General features: G+C 38.3%; 1 protein-coding gene across 2 annotated transcripts in view; it reads right to left on the bottom strand.

Moving 5' to 3' along the window:
• The window catches only part of Kat60 (Katanin 60), a 47,272-nt gene that overhangs the window by 3,565 nt on the left and 19,143 nt on the right, over positions 1-24,564 (bottom strand). For both annotated transcript variants that reach the window (XM_067157349.2, XM_067157350.2), the window contains exons 7-11: positions 14,049-14,170; positions 8,155-8,334; positions 4,676-4,818; positions 4,481-4,593; positions 3,510-3,636 (exon numbers count right to left, since the gene is read on the bottom strand). In XM_067157349.2, the coding sequence (XP_067013450.1) occupies positions 3,510-3,636; positions 4,481-4,593; positions 4,676-4,818; positions 8,155-8,334; positions 14,049-14,170 (685 nt within the window). The remainder of the gene's footprint in view (positions 1-3,509; positions 3,637-4,480; positions 4,594-4,675; positions 4,819-8,154; positions 8,335-14,048; positions 14,171-24,564) is intronic.

Below are 24,564 nucleotides of genomic sequence, written 5' to 3'. Positions count from 1 at the left end.
CTCCATGATTAAACTGCATCTGAAAGTTCTTGGTATGTTACTAATGTTACTACAGTAGGACTTTGATAATTCAAAATCTTGTCTAATTCGAAGAAGCTCTCGTTCTCGGAAACATGAGGTACGGTTTTGCATGTTATTTAAATGGTTTAATTCGAAATACAGATAATTCATCATTCAAAGAACAATGTCGGTCCCTATACCGAAATTCAGACTTTTAATTCAAAACTGCCTTTACAAAAAAAATTTATAGAGTAATTTAAATTCAAAATTTCTCCGCGTCATGAAAGACCGCATGCAGGGGTAGCTTTCCGCACATTCACTCACTTTTGTGTGTCTAAAGTGTGCTTCCTAAGTATGAGTGAAATCGTAATTCTTTTGTATTCAGTGTTTTAAGGAACGCCACAATATCACGTAGCAGGCAGCATGCAGAGAAGCAGAATCCGCGAACACTGGTGATGCCAACAAATGGCGAAAAAGCATGACTCAAATAATCAATTTGTACACACCGAACAATATTGTCAATGCCGATGAAACTGCATTTTTTTAATGCCGAGCCCAAACGGACTTACGATTTTAAAGGAGAGTAGTGCCAACCGTGATATCGAACAAGGGTCCATGTAAGGTGTAGCAATGCACATGGAAGTGAGAGACTTCCTTCCCTCGTCATATGAAAGTTTGATAAGCCACGATGTTTTAAGGATGTCAGGCACATTCCGTGCAAGTACAAGGCATCTAAAAATGCAAACTGTACAGAAATCCAAGAGATAAAGCATTTGCACAGGGGAGCCAGCATAATTTGTCCTCGTCTTTGAATTATGGCTTTTTCTTTCTTTCGTTGCATGAGGTTATGTTTGCCAGTGTTTTACCCAAGTGCATTATTTGAATAATGTAAATGCACCTTGTTGAATACGTTTTAGAAATAGTGTTTTCCATGGCATTTGAAAGGTTTAAACTGAGAATCAAGGTTAATTGCATGCAGTAACGGGTCTTAGAATATTTTGTGATGCCGCGAGGGTTGGCATTTTTTAATTACGAGTTGGCAGTTAATTCGAAATCAAACAATTCAAAGTCCAATTTTTGTGTTCCAACGACTTCAAATGAACAAGGTTTTACTGTATATATACACCAATTCTGCAACTACCCAGGAGATCAAAATCAAGACTATTATTCCATAGGATGATTCCACCTATTTCAACTGTATAAGGTAAGGTAAGGGTGTATTCTGCCCGAAGGCAGGTCCGAAACTCCGCAGAGGTGTGGCTGAGCTGGAGTTTACATATGGTAGGGTGGCCAGTTCCTTTCCGCTCCTCCATTCCCTTAACCCCCATCAACATCCATATCTTGACCACGCCCAATGTTGCTTAACTTCGGAGATCCCATGGGATCCGGTGTTTCAACACAGCTACGGCCATTGGCCAACTGTATAATAAACAGCAAGAAAACTTACATTAATAGAATACGAACCAATCTCCACAAGCCAATGTGTACAAATTTAGAAGAGTAAACAATGCCCATTTAATCCATTTTGGCTTCAGGACAGCCCTGCTAGCACTAAATGTAACATACCTAATTACCATATTCGACAAGTTTGCACTTTGCTGGCATAAGGATTACACAAGATACAAAGAGTTACCAGAACCTTTCCGCCAGTTGGATGTGCTGAGTACAGAGATGTGTCAAATGCAAGCTATGAACATGCATGAGAGCTTGGTGTGAATGATTATTACCGTAGGCGAGTAAAATGCTTTAAAATATTTCTTATGATACTTGTAACATAATTCTTCATTTCTTCACTTTTACCAAATCTAATACAGTGAAACCTCGTTAACAAGTATTCCTGTTTGGCACAACGTAAATTCGAAGTCCCGATTTTCATGGTATTAAATCTATATAAAAATACCTCACTTATCGCGTCACAGATTATCGCTATTACTGATCTCTACGATCACATTTTTCCTAGCTCAGAAAATGTGCTTTGTCATCCCTAGTGAAAGGAACGTAATATCCAACTCAGGTAATAGCCCTTGCCACTGGTGGCAGATCTGGGAAAGATGCATGATGACTGAGAGAAAGGCATTCAATATTCCTGAACTTTACAGGGTAAGTTGCACCTTTGGGCAGCAAGCCGTTAGCCTCAGGAATATTCAGTTTTACTTGCTGGTTAGCAGCGAGATTGCCAAATAACACAGTGAGCCTGTTTGTGCTTGTATTTTGCTTTCCATTCAGAAGTTAGAAATTTATTTTGTGTTGAGTGGTTCAGTGGAGGGTATAGAATATTTGCTACATGATAGCCTACCTCTGGATCAGGAACATAATCGTGTGAAGTTAACTAGCGTGGTGCTTATTTGTCTTGTGATAGCCCAGTTATGGACATGGAAAAAGTTGTGAAATTGCATACTAATGAAGATAACTTGGCCGAGTGTAACCTCCAATTCATCGTCTAAGAGTATGTCCATAAAATGATGTTTAATAACCCACTAGTCCAAAATATAAGGCTTCTACTAACACTTTTTTAAGAACGAGTGAGATCTTCAATATTACGTTTATATGATTATGGGCCCAAGGGCGAACGTTTTCATGTTCGTTGTCTGATTTTTCTATGCACAGATTCCCAGCGGGAAAGGTTTTCATATTTTTCTCTCATGTTTTTCACATCTTTTAATATTCTCCTCTCATATTGCATCTGCATCTGCATCTGTGGGCACCGTTTTCTTTTACAGTAGTTTTTAAATAGGCCTACGGACTTTTTTTCTCCTGATTATGTCTTGTAAAACATTGACACACGTCTTATGTGAGCAAATATGGTAAGTAGCCAGTCACAGCAGGCGGTAGTACACAGTGTGTGTTTGCGGTGAAACTGGACTGATGTGGCCAAACCTGTGGTCACAACCTTCATAATCAAACAGAATATGATAACAAAATTAATAACATGAGATAAACGTGTTAAGTTTATTTAAATTTGGACTGTACAGTGTTCTATGTTTTGAATGAAGGTTCGCGATACAGTCAACAGCAAGGAGTTACGCAGATTGAAGTCTATTAAACCTGCTCGTGGTCGGGACTTGATCAATTTCATAACAGGAAAAGAAATCACTTAAACATATAGATGGAACTGAACACTGAAAGAACTTTAACAGCTTGTCTTGGGCAGTCAAAGATATAGCTGTTGTGGAAGTATTTTATACAAATCATGTATCGTTGAACCAGGTGTTGCACTGCAGATCTATCAGCTCAAGCTAGAAGTAATGGGGAACATTCTCGGCAAAATCAAGAAATATCTCGCATACAAAATGCAGTCAGTCTTGAGCCTGTCGAAGTCTTGAAACCTCTTTGAATACAGACCGACTGACTTGGTGTCGGGAGGCCAGACTGCTAATCTTTCCTTCCTCCTCTGCCTTTCACGTCATGCCGCATGTGCACTCAACCTGGCCAAATCTAAACCCTGTGAACACAATCATTTAAGACAGTTTATGATGAACAAACCAAAGAAAGCAAGGCTAAAACATTACCTGCACACATTGGTAATATCAGCTCCAGAGTAGCCTTTAAGTCGCGTGGCTATATCCTTGAGATCTACATCAGGGTCTAGCTTCACTTCTCTTAGGTTGATGCGTAACAATACCTCCCGTCCTTCACCTGTGCAGCAGAAAGGATATTTTTACAATGAAAAGGAGCTCTCAGTCCATTTAACATAATAGCAGGAACAATTAGAGATAAAGTCACATAATTAGAATAAAAACTACTTTCACACCTTACTGACGAATGCATACTGGTTTAAAACTCTACTTCTAAAATATACTGCAGCATGCACATTAAAGGTTATTAAACAAATCATATTTCTGTTCTGCACTTCCACACCATTGTCTCCGTGTAACAAGCCACGAACATTAGTAGGTCCGGTCATCAAATTTATTTTTGCCACAGAAAGTTTCTTTCATAATTTTACTATCATCTTGTACTTTAAAAAATTATTTTCAAAGCAGGATACAGAGCCTCCCAACAGTAGTTCTACAACATGGCAACCCTGATATGGGGAACACGAAATAGAAAAAAATACATGATGGTCGTCCCTGACAAGCTCCTTTCTGTTTCCCAGCTTTATCAGGAGGGCAGGCATCCCGAAATAGTAGTGGGCCAGCCACATTGCTCAAAGAAAGGATGGACAAAGCTGGTGCAGGAGTGGTTTCCACGAGATCAACAGAGACCAAGAGGAAGACTGCCATGCAGATATGACAAAAGTATGAGGGAAATTACTGGAGTAAACTGGAAGAAAACTGCACAAGACCAGTCCATCTGAAGAGGACTGCTCAAGGTCATGACTGAAAAGATTGATCTGACGTTAGAACATTGGTGGAATTTAAATGTACAATTATAATGATGAAAAATAATATTTAGTTTGTTAGGGACATTCCAGACCATGTAATTAAAATTTTAACATTTAAAAATCACAAGATCACCAATTCATATTATAGGTACTTACTGTTTGGCAAAGGAATGTAGATTCGTTTCTCTAACCTTCTCCTTAATGCTTCATCAATGTCCCACGGGAAATTTGTTGCCGCTAAAACCATTACTATCTTCCCTGAATCTTCACTGTAAGAAAAATATACTTTTAATTCTCACTGAATGTATATACAATGTAATAATTTTCTTACTCATACTCAAATAATCTTACCTATTAGAACTAATTCCATCCATTTGAACTAAGAGTTCAGATTTAACTCTCCGTGAGGCTTCGTGTTCCGACTCTGAACCTCTTCGAGAACATAATGAATCTATTTCATCAATGAATATTGTACTAGGAGCATAAAACCGAGCCTGGAATAAGAAAGAAGGGTATTATTCACTTATCATGACAAAAATACATTATCTGTACAAATCGCTACAGAGTTCTACAGCATGAATATAATTATGTTTGAATACAACTGAAAGGCCTAATTAATGCCCATCAAGTTGTACCTGAGTCCTGTCCCCAGTTTATGGAGGAGGCTATAATATGGTAAGTTGGTACCCCTGCAGTGGTAATTGCAAGAAAGAGATATTATCCTAAAATTTCTTGGAATAGGAAGATGAAGACCAGCCAGTGCAGTAAACACAGACGGGGTGTGAACCCTATTGCTGTAATTGCATGATACAAGTGTAACGAGATTCCTGCAGCTGTAAATAACAAGCATATTGTGTATTGAACAACTAAACAATACAATGAGACTTCCTTAGTCGATGATAGGGTTGGAAGCCCCTTACTGCAGTGTGTGATCGTATGATCACACCACACAGCAAGTTGTGGAACCAACTAACAATGCATGAATCTAGGATCACTGTTGTGCCTGATGGCTTGTACCGCTTATCGAGACACAAGGAATCAAGCTTTATTGTGGGAAGTGATTAGTTAGGATTACAGAGCAGTTTATATGCTGACATTGTTTTGAAAGCCTGAGAAATGACATCGTGCCTCAAGTAAGGGGCTGAAGTTTCCCTTAATACTACATCATTCACAGTGAAAGTCCAAGCACCTCTTATTCAATAGCCATTCATCAAGTTGTAAACATAATCATGACAAAACTATAATTGTTGTAGCAAGTATGTAAAATTAAAAGTACAGCACGATTGTATGACCATGCAGTGTTTGCGACTGTTTGCAAATAATTATTTTTAGTTCATTACTTGGTTATTCAGGATTATGGTTATTTTTCAATGTGTTTTCTTATAAGTAAAAATACAGCATTTATTCTGTAAGTGTCCGGCCCCTTGGCTGAATGCTCTTCGGTTCAGAGGACCTTGGGTTCGATTCCCAGCCAGGCTGGAGATTTTAACCTTAAAATGATTAATTACCCTTGGCTTGGGAACTAGGTGTTTGTGCTGTCCCCAACATTTCTGCAACTCACATATCGCACAATCCTCCACCACAATTACACGCAATTTCCCACACAGGGCAGATGTCACCATCCGCATTGGAATGTCTGCCTTACAAGGGCTACAGTGTTTCATGAATAATACTTTGTACATATAGTATATTGTAGAAACTACTTTCTTCTGCAAATCTGATGGGTTTTTTTTGCCTAATGAATTTTTATTCAATTTGTGAATTATATAGAATCATTTCCTTTGACAAGTATTTCACTTTCAGGAGGCTCTGGATATTATTCAATCAGATAATATAGTTGATGATGTAGGAATAAACAAGTGAGTTGGCCGTGCGGTTAGAGGCGCGTAGCTGTGAGCTTGCATTCGGGAGATAGTGGGTCGAACTCCATTGTTGGCAGCCCTGAAGATGGTTTTCAGTGGTTTCCCATTATCACACAAGGCAAATCTGGGGCTATACCTTAATTAAACCCACAGCCACAGTCGCTTCCTTCCCACTCCTAGCCTTTTCCTATCCCCTCGTCGCCATAAGACCTATCTGTGTCTGTGTAAAGTAAAGCCAATAAAAGTGTAGAGAATATCTTCACTGAAACTACAGAAATAAATACCCTTTCTGAAGAATACTCCGGTGAGGAAGACAGTGCGGGACTTGCTGACAATCTAACTGGCCACCAACTTTCCAGAAATGCCAAGATTGTTTAGTGAGAGACAACTTTTAGGAGAAGAGGATATTTACAAGTCTCTAATTGAGCGTAGCAAACAAAAGAATTGAGGAAAGCAAATATTACTCGGACACATGCTAACATCCAGGATAATCGTAGATTATTTCCTGAACTTGACTGTTCAACTCTGTGGGGAATGTCTCCTGTACAGATTTTAGGATCCTTTTCGATGCAGAGGTGTTGGAATTCTTAGATGTTAGTCTAGAAAAAAATATGCAAAAGTCAAGAAAGATTCAGATCCAAAATTGTCTCCAGACGAACTGAAAGTTTTTATTAGCTTCGGTACTGATGTAAGATTATAATACTGTTGCTTCAAAGAGGTCTCACTAGGGAGCAGCAGGAGGTGGTCAATTAATTAGTTGCTAATCCAATCACTGCAGAACCCGTATATATACATTTTGGTGCAGTGTGTACTTCACCGATCTTACAAATGTACGCGATATAGTGTCATGCTTTGAGATTCCGTGGAAATGCTCAAGGAAGTTCTGTACGGCAGATATACCACTCCATTTGTCCGGCTCCATGGCTAAATGGTTAGCGTGGTGGCCTTTGGTCACAGGGGTCCTGAGTTCGATTCCTGGCAGGGTCGGGAATTTTAACCAACATTGGTTGATTTCCCTGGCACGGGGACTGGGTGTGTGTGTCGTCTTCATCATCATTTCATCCTCATCATGATGCGCAGGTCACCTAAGGGGGTCAAGTACAAAGACCTGCACCTGGCAAGGCGAACATGTCCTCGGACACTCCCGGCACTTAAAAGCCATACGCCATTTCATTTCATTCAAGGTAATAAACTTCATTATTGGTTCCGTATTGAATTAAGATTACATATAAAATAAAATACAAAGTTTATTCCACGTACTCAATACTATACAGTAATTGCAATGTTTATAAATACATTACAATATATTAACAAGGTACTAGTTTCGACCCTATATGGGTCATCATCAGCCTAACTAAGATACTTATGGATATGCCGAAGTCCTAAGACAGAATTACATTGTGGAAATGAGACTTAAAAGAATGAACTGTGTAAGTGATGCGATGATGTACATTTAAAATGGTGGATTGATGAACTGTTATAGATAAAAAAATGTTGTGCTTATCAGTGACAAATAAAATTTTAGGATTTACGTCAAATACAATTAGACTGTAAGAATAGTTATCACACAATTATTACAATAATGAATAAAATATGCCCTTGTTGGTGAATACTCTAAAATTGCACTTTCAAAACGTAATATGCCGGTTGAATGTTCAACTTTTAATTCTCCACCTGAAGATGCACTCGGAATTCTAGAACTCAATAGAAGCATTTGGACTTTGCATTCAAATTTTCTTGTTATACATTCAGGGTGTGGGTCTTATTCGATGGCAGGTGGTATTCAGGACGATACTGCAGTTTGCAACAGCATTAATGGTGCAACTTCTTCTGTTATTCAATCTTCTGTTGATTTTATGTATCAATACAGTAGTAATGTACCAACTTTCTGTACGTTAGTAATAACCCAAAACTGTATATATAACATGAAGAAAGTCTCTAAGGTACATTCTACCAAATAAAACTTACCATTTCAAACAGCAATCTAACCAACTTCTCTGATTCACCTCGGTACTTGGAGGTGAGTGTTGTTGAAGAAACATTAAAGAAGGTTGTGCAGCACTCCGTGGCTACAGCTTTTGCTAACATGGTTTTTCCAGTTCCTGGAGGTCCAACCATTAAAACACCTCTCCAGGGTCTCCTGATTCCCTATAGAAAAACAACAAATATTCAATGGATTGAAAAATGTTATATCGTACTTAAGAAAACTAATTTCTAACTGGAAGACAATTATTAACTGATGAACAGTGTTGTCATAAGATCTGCAATTGTCATTATTTTTGGATTTAGAATCTGAATTGGTGTCCCAGGGAAGGCACATCTTGAACAAGGTTAAATTCAATAAAAAATTTTTACAACCATACAACCACAAATGCTACTTAAACAAAATTTTGCATTTTTAACAAACATCCATTAGGCCATTCCTGAAATAATATTCAGATTTGTAAAATGCTCAGTAATTTTAAAAGCGTCAAAATGTTAAAAGTACCTAGGCTCAGTATTGTTGAAAGTGAGATCGACAAGGAAGTTTGATAAAGAATAATGAATGTGAATTGTGTTCATTATAGTCTAAGCTACCCACAGTATATATGTCACATATGACGTCCCAGGAAAACAAGATATATCTATATATGACATTAAGAACAACAGCACTGGCCTTATGCAATTCAGCAGGAGAATATGCCTGTCCTGTGTGGTATAAGTCAGTCCATGCGAAACAAGTCGAGTTGCCTTAAATGAGAGCTGCAGGATTACTTCAAGTTGTTTGAGGCTAACTCCCATCAATAAAGTGAACTATCAGGCTGCCAACAATGAAAGGACCTCACACGCACTCTATGGATATCAACCTTCCTAACAACTACGCAATAATCGTTACAAGGTGCAGTTGCAAAAGCAAGAGTTGCCATGTGGAAGGAGAGAACTAGTAATTTGTCTGAATGGATGGAACCGAAGGAATCTCTGCCTCCTGGTCACACAGAGAACTGGCCAATCTGGAAGTCACTGAATAGACTGTGAGCTGTTGCAAGAACAAGGGACAACTTATATAAGTGGCATTTTCTGACCAAGACAGTTCTATGTGATTGTGACGAATTTCAAACAACACAACATCTCTTACGTTGTCCATTGTACCCATCCATATGTACAATGGGTGATTTGACTCAAACTATTTCAAGTGCTCTCGAAGTGGCTAAGTTTGGGGCGGGAATGGTTTGAAGTCACTCAACGAACAAATATTTGTGTACTTGTGTCCATTTCATGCTTTTTTAAATTTTATGTTTTCATGTTTCATATTTTGTACTTCTGACAAGAATAAACAAACAAACAAACAAACAAACAAACAAACAAACAAACAAACAAACAAACAAACAAACAAACTAGTGCAACTAGTCTACTATATAGCTGTGAGAAACAGTCAATTCTACAGGGGCCCAAGGAGCAAATTTGTAAGTAAGAGGAAGAAGATCTTTCGTCTGATCTACAATACAGGAAACAAGAAGATAAGAAAGAAGGCACAAGGAAGAAATGTACCAACAGTTTAAGAAAGCCAATGTTGGGAGGATGGCAATAAGAAGACTGCAGTGGCTAGGACATGATTTAGAGCAGAGGGCACTCTTTCTAACCAAGTATTTACCCATCAGTCAACTGGACAAGGTGGAAAGAAAGAGAATTGTTGACAATGCAACAAGCAGAACCAACAGCCAGCATTGAGAATGTGCAAGATGGAAGCAAATGGGCTAATATCTCAATTCCTTGAGATGTGAACTAGTTATCTTAACTGAATTTGTATCCTGATTATGTGTTAAGTTTTCGTACATTTTGTCTCCTGCCATGGACCTAATTGGCCTGTTTAAGTGAAATAAATCATCATCATCATCCTAGCGTGTTCCCACAAATGGAAGATCTGCTCTTCGGATCTTAGAACACCACTTCTTTCGATTAAATGCATCTAAAGGCGCGGGCCAAATACAGATCAAAGGCGAGTGATTGCAAAAATATTTGCACATTACTTTCCTATAGCTACATGAGGTTTGCACTATACATATTACAATTAAGCGAATATTTGCATAATACTTTTGCTAAAATCAAGTACAGAATCTCAAATGTAATCCTGCAGAAAATATTTTGTTCCATACAAATTTTTCCTGAATTTTACAAAACTAATTATTTTAAGAAATGTTAAATTACTTGTGTAAAAAAAGTATTTTTTCTCATAAAAACTTTTTTTTTTTTTTTTTTTACAAAAGTTCAAGTTCATATGAACTTTCATGAAAAATTTCATTATAATGTTGGTGTGTGACCTCCGGAGAGGCCTGGTGCAGGTCTTTCAATTTGATGCTGTATAGGAGACCTGCATGTCTGTGAGGAAGGGGCTCTATTTAAGATGAAAACATCACGAACACCCAGCCCCTGAGCCTTAGGAATTAACTAATGAAAGTTAAAATCCCTGACCCGATCGGGAATCAAATCCAGAACCCTTTGAACCAAAGGCCAGCATGCTAACCATTTAGCCATAGAGCCAGACTTTAATTATGATTAAAAGTACATGTAAAAATGAAAGTTACTTCAACAAGCACAACAGAGTAGAGAGTAGAATGCAGCAAGTGACATACATGGACATTTACAAGTGAAAAGTTCACCAGTGCGAAGGCAAAGGAATATACTTTGGAAAGGCAAAATGAGTTGAAAAGACCAAAGAATTTAGAGTGGCTACTGCCTTCGGACTTCATATTTTATACCCTGGTCCACGGAATTTATATTTCCTGTAAAGACGAGCAGTCTCTGAACAGAAAGCCACACTTTGCCTAACTGCACCTCAGAATATTACTGGACTATGCTGAGTGTAGTAACATCACACAGAACAAAGAACAGAATATGCTCCTCCCCTTGTTCCATATCATGAGAAACTAAAGAGAGAATATTAGATTATTTAATCATACATCACATTAGATAATCCTTATTATAGTTAGCGTGTCTTTATTTACGTTAAACATTAATTATAGATCTACAAATAATTTTATACCCATTTTACATATTATTTGATTTAAAATACGTTATATATTCGAGGATAAACCTTTATTATTTTACATTCGTCCTTGCTTTGTTATTTTATTTTCCTTTGCCACATATCTTTTATAATACAAAATAATTTTGCTCTCTTTCACAGCGAGATCCACTCTTTGCTGAACAATTTGAAAATTGTGTGGAATTCCCACTCTCTTTCTATTTTAACCTTACATGTTACTTCAATACATTTGATTGTAAGTGATTTGTCTCCTTATAGGCTCTTAACAGATATGCCTCTTCCATTGTTTCGCCACACAACAAACAACGATTCTAGTCACCAATCTCTACTTGACATTTATTCTTGTGCATTTATATTTAATAGTGGTTTAATGTTGCACTAACATATCAAAGGTTTTTGGCAACACAAGATTGGAAAAATGCTAGGTTTGAGAAGGTAGTGGCTGTTGACTTAATTAAGGTACAGCCCCAGCATTTGCCTGACATGAAAATGAGGAAACCATGGAAACCATCTTCAGGGCTGCCAATGGTGGGATTCAAAACTACCATCTCCCGAATGCAAGTCCACAGTTATTCTTGTACGTTTAGCCATTGCATAATCCCTATTACTTCTCCATTTGTAAAACTTTCTTTCTTTATTCTCATCCTTTTGCTAATTTTAAAAAATTCTAGAAACCTTCTCTTTTGTTATGTTCTGACATGACAGGCGGGTGGTAAGGCACAAATCGTATATGGTTTGACACCGTGGTTAGCTGGTTTGACTCCTGTTACTGGGTGGAGGAAAAGAAAAAAACAATATCGGTCGGCAGGTTAGGATAGGTGGTGGTACACAACCTCTAATCATTAGAAAAAGCCTGGATTGAATTTCAAATCTCTCTGGACTGTTCATATGGAGTGAGGGGCATGACGCTGTTGATGGTGATTCGTCCGTCGGATGGAGATGTTAAGCCTTGAGTAGACCTCCTGGTGTTATTCGACAGGAATAGGCTACGTGCCGACCTCAATCATCATCGTACATCCAAACACACAGGTTGCCCAAGAGTGTAAAATAGAAAGACCTGCGCTGGGCGAGCCGAACATGTCCTCTGACACCCCGGCTCTAAAAGCTATATGATAAATAATTAAACAAACAAATTAAATTTGACATGATCATCTGTTTCATTATCAGTTACTCTTGCAGATACCTCCTTACTCAGCCAACTTTATTCTGCTTATCTCTATGCCAACAGTCTCCCAAGGGAGTTCCTCAGGGGGCTAAATATAGATATTTCTTTACTATTTGCTTTATGTCGCACCAATACAGATAAGTCTTATGGTGATGATGGGATAGGAAAGGGCTGGAAGTGGGAAATAAGCGGCCGTGACCTTAATTAAGGTACAGCCCCAGCATTTGCCTGGTGTGAAAAATGGGAAACCACAGAAAATCATCTTTTGGGGTGCCGACAGTGGGGTTCAACCCACTATCTCCCGGATGCAAGCTCACAGCTGCGCGCCCCTAACCGCACAGCCAACTCACCCAGTGAGGGCTAAACAGGCCATGTTTAAGACTTATCTCCTACCCATCAGGTCGTATAGTCTAGAGAAATGCGTCATATATAAAACAGAATTAAGTCAACTGCAAGGTGTTGAAATGGAGTTCCTTAGATCAGCTGTAGAGAAAACAAGGAAGAACAGAATTAGGAATGATCAGTTATGAAGAGACCTGCAGGTCAACCTGACCATGGAAGAAAGGCTAAGTGTTGCAAGGCTGAAGTCGCTAGGACACGTTAAGTGGATGCAGGCGACGTGAACATCGAGGAAGTATCTTGAAGAGATCGTTCCAGGATGAAGACCAATCGGACGCCCTAGAAAAAGGTGGTTAGACCAGATAAGAGATGACCTAGAGAAGAGAAACATGATAGCCCTAAAGAGAACAGAAGCATATCAGGACCGTAATAAATGGAGGCACTTCGTCCATAAACACCCTACCTGGCTCATTGGAAGGAATTCATGATGATGAAAAGCTGGAAACCTACAAATTCTGCATTTCCAAGATTTATATAAAGTTGTAAATTATTTTAATGAACAATACATCTACAGTACTGGGTCCCTTGGTAAAATCTACCCCTCCAAATAAAAGTGTACCAGACTTCCTTCAATAATTTTCAAACCATAAAAGCTAGTGAAAACAAACAGACTTAAAAAGAGGAAGGTCCAAAGGGTTTTCCAAAATAGCTTTTAAGGCGATATGGTGCAGCAGGGAATGGTGTGTACACTCACCATCTTGAGGTGAAATTGGATCTCCCAACGTGCGGTAAAATCAGTATAAAGTGGGACCGCGACCTAGCAGCATGTATTGAGAGGTGGTGTTTGTTTCATCTACGTAAGATCTATTGATACTTATAATAATATCTGAGAGAAAACTTTATCAGGTATGTGAAAAATTGTACAGTAATAGTTAACTCTATGAAAATTTCCCAAATATCTTAGTTTAAAGAATGTTCAAACCTACGAGAGCCTACATAAAAGGTAAGAAAGCCAAAGTGACCTAGCGCTGCAAGCCATGTGCAACAGGACAACATTCACAGGAAGATCCTCCAGTTAAAAAAAAAAAATCTAATTACTGTGCATTCACTATTTCTAACATGAACCCAACATATTCTTTGCTCAAAAGATCCACAGCTGTAGCTTGGACACAGCATCCACCAATTTTTATTTCACTCTGAGATCAGCATAACAACAACTGAGCATTAAGAACAGTTAGCAAAACAATCGTATTTCTCTGGAAAAATAAATATGAGTAGAGTTATGTAACCAGCCAAAGTTATTCAACTGTGAATGGTTTAATTACAGCAACATACCTTGAAGAAATCAGGCATCCACATAGGAAGGACAACAGCTTCTTCTAACAGCCTCTTGGCCTCGTGCAAATCCGCTATATCATCCCAATGGATATTGGGATTCTTCTGTACTATGTCACGTTCTGCAAAACGGAAAAAAAGTATCTTCTTTTGAATGTTGTTTGATATCAAATACATATGTTAGGAATGTTTTTGTACTACAGTATAATAAGGTACAGTGAGAAATAAACAATCTTGAGCTATTTACTTTGATAACATTCAAAACTGCGATTGTAGTAATTGTCAACATTCAGTTTTAGCTTGACAGTGATACTGTAATTGAAAGGTGTATTATTATTATTATTATTATTATTATTATTATTATTATTACAGAAAGAAGATAGAAGGAAAAGCATAAAAGTACAAAAGAATTACATGACAAACTCCACATAGATAAGCTCTGTACTCATCAATTTTACTTCTTATGTCCATTTCTTCTCAGCCCCTGGCAAGCTCATTTCTACTTCCCAGCTACACCAGGAGGGCACGCATCAGCATTCATTGAGGAACCCACCCCTCCTGATGAAGTGTAGGAACAGGATCGTTGGCAGCTGAGAAGAAATGTATGCAGAAGAACTGGGGCTGATAAGCACAGCGCTGAAGAAGGCAGTGTGTGAAGATGTGGTGCTTGTCCTTATCCTTGCATGTTTCTTTTCATTTTTCCTCTTTCTTACATTGTCCTGTCACTGTGGTTCTCCTATTAGGGGCCAGTTTCATCAATGTGGGTTAAACCTTAACCCCAAGTTATACAGTTTTAATTCTGAATTTCACTATTCGTTTTGTTTCATCAAGGAGGGTTAATTTTAACTCTAGGTTAAAGTGAGAGTTAAGTTAACCACTCCTTTCACCTGGGTTAAACTGTTAACTTAAGGTTGAAAGCGAAATGGCCACCGTAAATCATGCGTTTGATGCAGAGTTGCTTTATATATATTTGTTAAATGGTGTTCCTAACAGAAGTAGGCCTATAATAAGAAGGAACAACTTTCAAAATCTATCTGAGAAACAATTTCTGAAGAGGTATACACTGTCAAAAACCGTCGTCAGTAAAGTCATTGATGAAATTTGCAAGAGGTTAGGATACACAACCGGTCAAAATAGCCCCCCCTCTCTCTCTCCTATAAGGTATTGATTGCATTAAGGTTTTATACCACACGGTCGACGGTATTAAATTCCCCTGTTATTTTTTCCCTGCGTCCTCTTTTTTTTTTTAACCGTCATTGTTCTTGGATTCTATAATGCTTAGGTACTTGGTGGCTAATTCAATAAGTAATGTTTTTTCTAAAACAGAAAAATTCGTGCCTCTATTTCTCCTCTGAACTTCTTCCATTTTTCAATCACTGCAATCAGTTCTATCACTATAACAAAAGAATAATATCTACCACAGAACTGAGGGAGAAAACGAAATACCTCGCAATTTTTTTTTTTTACAAGTTGCTTTACGTCGCACCGACACAGATAGGTCTTATGGCGATGATGGGACAGGAAAGGGCTCGGAGTGGGAACGAAGCAGCCGTGGCCTTAATTAAGGTACAGTCCCAGCATTTGCCTGGTGTGAAAATGGGAAACCACGGAGAACCATCTTCAGGGCTGCCAACAGTGGAGTTCGAACCCACTATCTCCCGTATACTGGCCGCTCTGAAACAATTGCAGCTATCGAGCTCGATGAATTAAACAAAAGAACCACGCAAGAAGTGTGTTCATAATCTCTGATTTTTAGTCACTGCCTCCTTGATCGGTACAGCAGATGTTTCCGGCGAGGGTTAATACCGTTTTGGATAACCCTCTATAAACCAAATAGCTTGGTGAAACATGTGACTCGTAAGAATGAGTTAAAACATTAACCCTAGGTTAACAAACCCAGGGTTAGAGTATATTTAACTCACGTTGATGAAACCAGGCTTAGGTGTACTTTTAGATCTTTCTATATATCACTTGTTTATTGCTTTCCATTAATTGAAGCATAGGACCATGACACTGAACACAACCTATTCTTTCTACCATCGACATGCATAATGATAACGATGAAAGCAAATGAAAATATGATTGACTACCTGTGTGCAAGTAATGATTTAAAAAAAAAGGCAATGTGCTCAGTTTACAAAGGTAGTGACAGATACTTTAAGGGACAAAACAGATAGGTTCTTAAACTCTAATTGCTTTTCAAAGAAAAGAAGGATTAATTAACACAATACAGCAAAACACACAACAAACTGAAAACCACAGATCTAGAAATTCTCAATCGTAAGTGCAAAAAGAGTGTTCAATTATTTCTGGAACATCAGATTTTCCAGCAATTTTTAATATTTTAATTTCTAGACATATCTGAACAGCACTGTAACAAGACCCATGTTTAGGAGACATTCAAGTGACGTCAGAAATACCTACCAACCATGCTATAAGGGTTGCTCAGTTGAAAGATAGACAGTGCTCGTAAAGCCGAACCCCAGGGTGCAACAGCCCCGAAGGGCCATGGCCTACCAAGCGATCGCTGCTCAGCCCAAAGGCCTGCAGATTACGAGATATGTGGTCAGCATAACGAATCCTCGAGCGTTATTCTTGGCTTTCTAGACCAGGGCCACCATCTCACCATCAGATAGTTGCTCAATTATAATCACATAGGCTGAGTAAACCTATAACCAGCCCTCAGATCCAGGTAAAAATCCCTAAATGGCCAGGAATCGAACCTGGGGGCTCCGGGTAAGAGGCAGGCACATTACCCCTCCAACATGGGGGCCGGCTTATATAGTGCTGGTAACACTGCAAATAACTTACAGGAGAGATAAGGGGTGGCAGCACTGCATGGTTCTGTGTTTGTAGTAACAGCTCAAAATGGGGTCAGTCTGAGACATAGGTCTGTTAAGTAAAGGAAGAAGTTGAAGCAATGATATATGTTTAATGGTTATGACCAGACAAATACTACATGGTACAATTTGATTCTTGTAAAAAAAAGTCCTGGTAACGCATATCAACACACTGCCGATGCAAGAATGGACAATTTTTGTCTTCTGAAGAGTAGGCATTTCATCAACAATCAAGTGGTTCCTAATGCAGTGGAAGAATGGTCCCACCAGTAACCAGAATCCTCCATTGTGAAGAGTATAGAGAAAGGTGTTTTTTCCTTCTCTGTTTGCTTTACATTGCATCGACACAGATAGGTCTTATGGCAATGATGGTATCAGAAGGGCTAGGAGTGGGCTTAATTAAGAAACAGTCCCAGCATTTGCCTGGTGTGAGAATGGGAAATCACGGAAAACTATCTTCATGGCTGCCGACAGAGGGGTTCGAACCCACTATCTCCCGAATACAAGCTGACAGCAGTGTAACACAAACCATGCGACCACTTGCTTTGTGAAAGCCGTTCAGCATTGGGACACGTGCCTGAACGCCGAGAGGGATTATCTGTAGACTCTTCCAAACTATCAACAGTATGCTGTCATTTTTATACAGTGTATGTTTCTAGCGTTGCTTTCGCTATTATACAAGGCTGGGAAATGAGCAATGAGAAGTAGGGTCACCGAATTTACTTTTCAGCTCTCCCGCTAGGATTACCTTTCTTCGACATAAGTTTTGAATGTCTTGTTATGTTCAGCATGGATCTTGTGACAAGTGCTTGTGAAAATTCGCCAATGTATAGCTAATTATGATACTTGCGGAGAAACCACGTGTTCTAAATGTTGCTTATGATCCATTTTGTTGTAGTGCAAATAATCATGAATATCGTGCCTTGTTTGAAACAGTTCAAGAAAATTTGTGGTTTCATTGAAGCTGTTCCTGTCACCAATTTCTTCTTGGCTTACTTTCTCCAAACTTCTTAGTCCAGCAATAGTGTCTGTCGAGAATATTACTTTATTACTTTAGCCCTTGCATCATTCATCTTTTCCAAATTTGTAGCGTACGCTACTTTTCTGGTTAATTTCCGCACACTACCAATCATTTTTGCAGGTAATACAGCTTTTTCACATGTTCTGCAGTTACCATGTTACATTTACTTTAAAATTCCTGCTCAAGTGTTGTGACCTTACATTTTTTAATATACGGATAGGGTCAAAACTCAAAAATATAGGCCTGCTAGGAACTAATGGGTGCTGAATTTGATGTACAAGGTCTGCCTCCTTTCCACACAAGGAGTGAAACATGGCCACATTCACTTAACAATTCGGATGACTTGGAATCCACAGTCTTCAACAACCTGTAAGGCCTCGCATGTTAATTTGGCTAGTTGATCTCCTGTCAGGCTGCGTGTGAAATAATATGACACAGGAATTCTGTAATGTGTGGAAAGACCTTTGAACAGAATACGGAGCAATTTATTAACAAGCTGGTCTTCAATACCGACAGCATCTCTCTCTACATCAGTCATTCCAAGAAGCATATCCAAATTCCTGTCACAGACCAGCCTTGATTTTATTGCCATCTAATCTATGGTGACAGAACCTACCTTTTCATTATCGTGCTGTAAAGATTTCTTTTCTGCAATCAGACGAGCTCGTACCAAGGAAGTAATTCCTCTCTCTCTTCTGGAATGGCCAATGTAAGTTTTTAAAGCTTTTTGGTGTGGTAGGTGCAAAATATTAAGATATCTTAGGAACCTGTAGCCTGTGGATGACCTGCTGGACAGTAAGATGCAGACCTTTATTGTACGTATTCTCTCTGAATTTTCACTTTTGTTTATAAAAAGCTTGAATCTGCTCAATCAACAAATTCACTTTCAAATCACTTTGTTCAGCTAGTCCTGTAATTTTATTTAGTCAGCTGTCAGGTCCATGTTGAATTTTTTCATTTTTGAGTTGATGCATCCTTTCTTTTAAAGTGGTAATAATATTTTTCTGCTTCTTATAAGTGCTCTTTGTTTCCTACATTTTCTGACTATTCTTTTCAGTTTCAAACCTACTTTAATGCAGTATAGTTTAACTTTAATAGAACACTATGTGCCTCTGGTTTTATGTAATGGTTCACTGATAATTACAGATGAAGGGTCATTCTCTTCACTGGCTATACATGTGGTTGGTTCCACATGAAGTTCAATTTTCTTGTAGGGTTTAGAGTCATTCCCCAATTCTGTAGCCTTCCTCTTACGTAGTCTTCCTGTATGTGATTGTGTTTGTTTGTGTCGGGGAAAGTCGTGAAATACGGACGGAATGACGTTCGGAAGTAGGATTTTTAGTGCTGTGCTTACACTATAATCTGATTCCTTAAAATGCCTACTGCAAACATTGGAATGTACACTAGGTTTCCACAGAGATCCCAGTCTATTTCCTTGACGAGAAATTGCCAATCAGCATTTAGTTTTAAGTTCCTCGTCTTTCAGAAATCTGTGAAATCAAATACCACATCCTTTTGAGGTCTTTGATTTACAATAAGGAACAACACAGTACACCATCCTTTTTAAGTTTATCTGATGTTCGCATTATGTAAATATGTCATTAATTTCAGTCACTAAATTATAATCACCCGCACTAGCACAAGAAAGCTCATAAAGTACAAAAATACGTCATGACATGCTTGTGAATGTTTGAATGAGTACTTCGCCCATGCAATTTTATGACTAAGAAGTGCGCACCTAGCGGCAAAATGATGCGTTTCACAAGCCCGAGCGGGAACCAGTTTCACGACCAGTGAGGCCTTGTATTCCCCAGCCTTCTATAATAACGTAAGTTTGTACCCTTATGTACAATGGCATGATATTAGGAGGGGTGCAGTTGAAAAGAGCTGAAAGCTTTAAATACCTGGGAAGTGTAAGTGAAGAAAATGGAGGAAACGGGATGGAAATCAATGAAAGAGGAAAGTGTGCAAATGGTTTCTTTAAGAGTGTGGGAGGATTGATATGGAACAGAGATGTAAATGAAATATCTACAAGACTTATTTTGTGCCAATTTTGATGTATGGATTAGAAATGTAGGTAATGGAGGAGAGGGATAAAAGTAGAATACAAGCAGCAGAAATTAAGTTTCAAAGGTGTCGAGTAGGTTTAACAAGAATGGACAGAGTAAGAAATGAGTGTTCGGGAGAAGATAAATGAGGTAACTCTACAGAAAAAGATAGAAAAACCAAGGCTGCAGTGGTATGGACATGTTAAGCAAATGGGAGAAGAGAGGATACCAAGAAAGATGTTAGAAATGGAGTTGAAGGGAAGGAGACCTAGAGAAGGACCGAAGGACAGATGGCTGAAAGCTGTAAAGAAGAGCAACGAGGCAAGAGGAGGGAACTGGACGACACTGATACAAGAGAAGTGGTGGAAGGACGGAAAACTATGGAGAGGCTTATGTTCCAAGCAGATGATGATGATGATGTCGTCTGTAGACTCTCACAAACTATCAACAGCATACCGTAGTTTTCATACAGTGTATGTTTCTAGACACCAGTCTAGGTTTCAATTGAACAACCCTTACAGAAGCAAACTTCACAGATAGTTTCGTTTCTGTACAAAGAAATGAGAGTCCATCATTGATTGGTAGGATGCTCAGGCACCGTTCAAGTGTAGCACCATGAGTAAGAACCATGGCTCTACGTGGTAATGAAAAGAGCGCTGATCTGTTTTGTTGTATTTGTGGGATATTATGTTTTATATAAACATTGAAGCTCAGTGACCAGGATAAGAAAAGTTTGCTCAGCATGCAGTGTCAAGGTTATGGACGAATGGTAGGATAAAAAATTTAAAAAAACCCATGCCTTTTACTATGCGTATGGTTTGGAGGAAACCCGTAAATCACAGATGACAACTATTCTGTCAAATGAAAGTTCACATTTACAGCCCAAGGAATAAGAAAGACATTTAAAATTCAAAATATAAATTATAATAGCCTAGTCTTGGTTGAAAAATAACCGTTTTTGCAAATCTCACATTCAAGATTCAGGATTTAAAGACAGTAAAATGGCGTTAAAACAGAAACAAAATCAAAATGTGTGTAATGTGATCAGAATATAAAGATTTTCTGCCAATTTCCAAAAGCAATACTCACTGACAAGACTTGTTCTTTCTTTGTATGCATGAAAATAATCATTGTGTAAAAGAAAATTATATAATCCAAGTAAATGGTTAGTAAATTCATCAATATAATAAAAGCCTTATAATGGGAACAATGTAAGTGAGGTCTCAAACAATTCAACAGGTAAAGAAAATACAGAAAAGAAGAGTGGCTTACTAAGGTTGACTTTCAAGCTGCCTCTAGATCAGAGAGATCTCAAGATTATACAGTAGTTTTTTGAAGTAAGTCTTTAACCCAGAACCAGCAACCATCCCCAAATTGATTCTTTTACCCTGCACTCTACCAGCAAAGTTGAGCTTCAGAATAGTTTCAATGTGTTTGTTTAGCATGACATACTATATTCCGAGTTCCTACAAGTGTAACAAAGCATGTTACAGAGAATCTTCAGTAGCTTTCATCTCTGTGTGTAAAAAAAAAAAAAAAAAAAAATGAAGAACTACCACATTCTTTGATGTAAACATACACTGTTATTGTGGAGGTCTTTTTTGCTAATGGTTTTACGTCGCACCGACACAGATATGTCTTATGGCGACGATGGGATAGGAGAGGCCTAGAAGTTGGAAGGAAGCGGCTGTGGACTTGGTACAGCCGCAGCCTTTGGCTGGTGTGAAAATGGGAAACCACAGAAAACCATCTTGAAGGCCTTCAACAGTGGGATTTGAGCCCACCATCTCCCGAATAAGCTCACAGCTATGTCACTAACAGCACAGCCAACTCGCTTGGTGGGATTCAAACCCACTAGGTGGAGTTATTAAGTTTGGATCTAAAATATTAATGAAGGAAAACCTAGTGAAAATAGATCATGTGAATGGCTAGAAGAAAGTGAAGGATCTCATTTTAAAGACAATAAGGCAATCCCAAGTGCTGCTGATAATAATGCAGAGTACACCCCCAGACTCATATTGTGCTTCAGTTTATTTTGGATCTTTGAAAAACTTATGTACAATGTTTTTTTTTGCTAGTGGCTTTACGTTGCACCGACGCAGATAAGTCTTATGGCGATGATGCGACAGGAAAGGCCTAAGAGTTGGAAGGAAGTAGCCGTGGCCTTAATTAAGGTACATCCCCAGCATTTGCCTGGTGTGAAAATGGGAAAGCACGGAAATCCATCTTCAGTTCTGCCGACAGTGGGATTCGAACCCACTATCTCCCAGATGCAAGCTCACAGCCGTGTACTTCTAACCGCACGGCCAACTCGCCCGATATGTACAAAGTTTAAATGTTGCCAGATAATATAGAGATACATTCCCTTTGTCTTGTATACTTCATTATGTTTAATTTTGTATTATAAGGAACATGAGTTAATATTTTAATATATCAATTCTTTTGTTTCTCACATTTGATTTATACTCTTTTTCATTGGAATTTTAAATGTTATAAACACTGTATTTGCAATTAGTGAGTCTCTCCAGCTTTACAATCATGCACAATGATGCCATATTATGTGACAGCTTAAAATCAGGTATTCATATGACAAGTAATTTCCTTAATGGTTATGAATTTCATGTTTTTGGTCCGTATTGAACTGAGAATAATATATAAGTAATAATAATAACAACGTAAACATTTCCACCTTTTCAATACTAAAATATATTCACAAAATTATAAATTACACGGTACTAGTTTCGACCCATCTAGGGGTCATCATCAGCCGTATTGGAGCAAAGATCACTTTTTGGCGAAATCCTAAGAAAATGTTATTTTAAAGAATAACAAGTGAAATGAGTTTAATGTTGCTGGTTCTCTTGTCCAATGGACCTCATTCAGCAGTGACTGAATCTAAACTTCAAGAATATCCTCATGGTGTCTTTTCAGACATGGAAGGTATTATCCTCACTGACTGGCTGGAATTAGGGACCACTATCAACAACATTGTATATGTGGCAACTCTACACATATCAAGTCTCGCAGAGAAGGGGTCTACTATAACATGACATTGCATACCTCCGTAACATGTTCAGTGCCACTGCCAAGCTGGGATTTCAGGTAATAACCAAATCCAGCTTACTCTCCTAATTTAGCCTTTTCTGATTAACACTTGTTTGCATGGATAAAATTTTGCATACTTCAAAGAACTGAAAGCAGCTGTCCAGGATTGGAAGTGATGCACTTTAAAAACATAGTTCCACGAAGGCCTGGAGGGGCTGCCACACTGATGGAATTAGTGCACGAAGCTAAAGAAGGTAGACCTACCTACTGAGTTGTAAGTGAAGTATTTGGTGTGGGCTGGAGAGTGTATTACAATACATCCCATGTTTAAGTGGAAACTGGCAAATAAAGTTGAATATCTATTTACAAAAATAAAACAGATACAAGGATAATCTTAAAAAGCACATGCTGTTGCTAACTACATACGAGAAATGAAATACAATTTGTTACAAAACATCTCTGGAGTGGAAAAACAGAGAATGAAGATGCAGACTGAACGGGTCAAAATGATCCCAACATTGAAACAGCATCAATAACTGATAATAGGGCTGCTCATCGCAAGACCTTTCATAAGAGGAAATGAGGAGCGGATATGGGACGTTTGACAGTAAGGGTGGCGTTTTCATATGCGCGTAGATCGCCTATCACAACACGACAACTCGAAAGACCTGCACCCAGCTCCGGAGGCCACACGCCATTATTGTCGTTTTTATAATATATTTACATAACGAAAAATGTCCAAATACAGTACCCGTATTTTATTATTTTGCTTTCCCCAATTTTTTATGTTGCCCGCATTTATCGTTTTCTCGCATCCATTGTCACCCCACCCCGAAAAATGATGCATCAAGATTTTACTGTATGTTGCAAAAAATATGGCAAACACCTTTGTTGTAGTATGTACTCTGGCAAATAAAGTTACATAACAAGATTCCTATTATTTAATGACTTGCCTTCGTGTAAGTTAAATTTGTTGAAAAATAATGTAGGAATGGTACTTTGAGGAAAACTGAAACAGATTCTGCATCCTTCTGACCAGAGAATTTATTGAACTATGAACAAGGAAGACAATTTCAGGTACAACTGATTAAGATTCCACTGTAATTATTATTTCTCCCATTCTCTTTATAGAAAGTGCTATCCACTGCAAATTAATCTTTTCCAGCCAACTAGACTTCTTAAGTTACATTTTAAAAATCTATTGAAGATACTTTCATAAAATGTTAAATGGAACTTTTGAAAACTTCAATGAAACTGGGTTTAAACTTCTGAGTTAACCCTCTCTAATACTTGTAAATTTAAATCCATTGAAACTCTGAATATTAACAGGGGTCATTCTTTCACTGCAAAAATATTTTCATCTTGAAAGCTTTGAGAAATAATAACGTTATTGGTTTTACTTTTCACTAACTACTTTTATAGTTTTCAGAGAAGTGGCCAGAATTTTGTACTACACGAGTTCTTTTATGTGCCAGTAAATCTACCAACATGAGTCCAACATGTTTGAGCCCCTTTAATACCACTAGACTGAGCCCGGATCAAATCTGCCAACTTGGGCTCCA

Source organism: Anabrus simplex, chromosome 13 (assembly GCF_040414725.1).
Source record: "Anabrus simplex isolate iqAnaSimp1 chromosome 13, ASM4041472v1, whole genome shotgun sequence".
NCBI lineage: Eukaryota > Metazoa > Arthropoda > Insecta > Orthoptera > Tettigoniidae > Anabrus > Anabrus simplex.
This window is presented reverse-complemented; position numbering and strand designations above follow the sequence as displayed.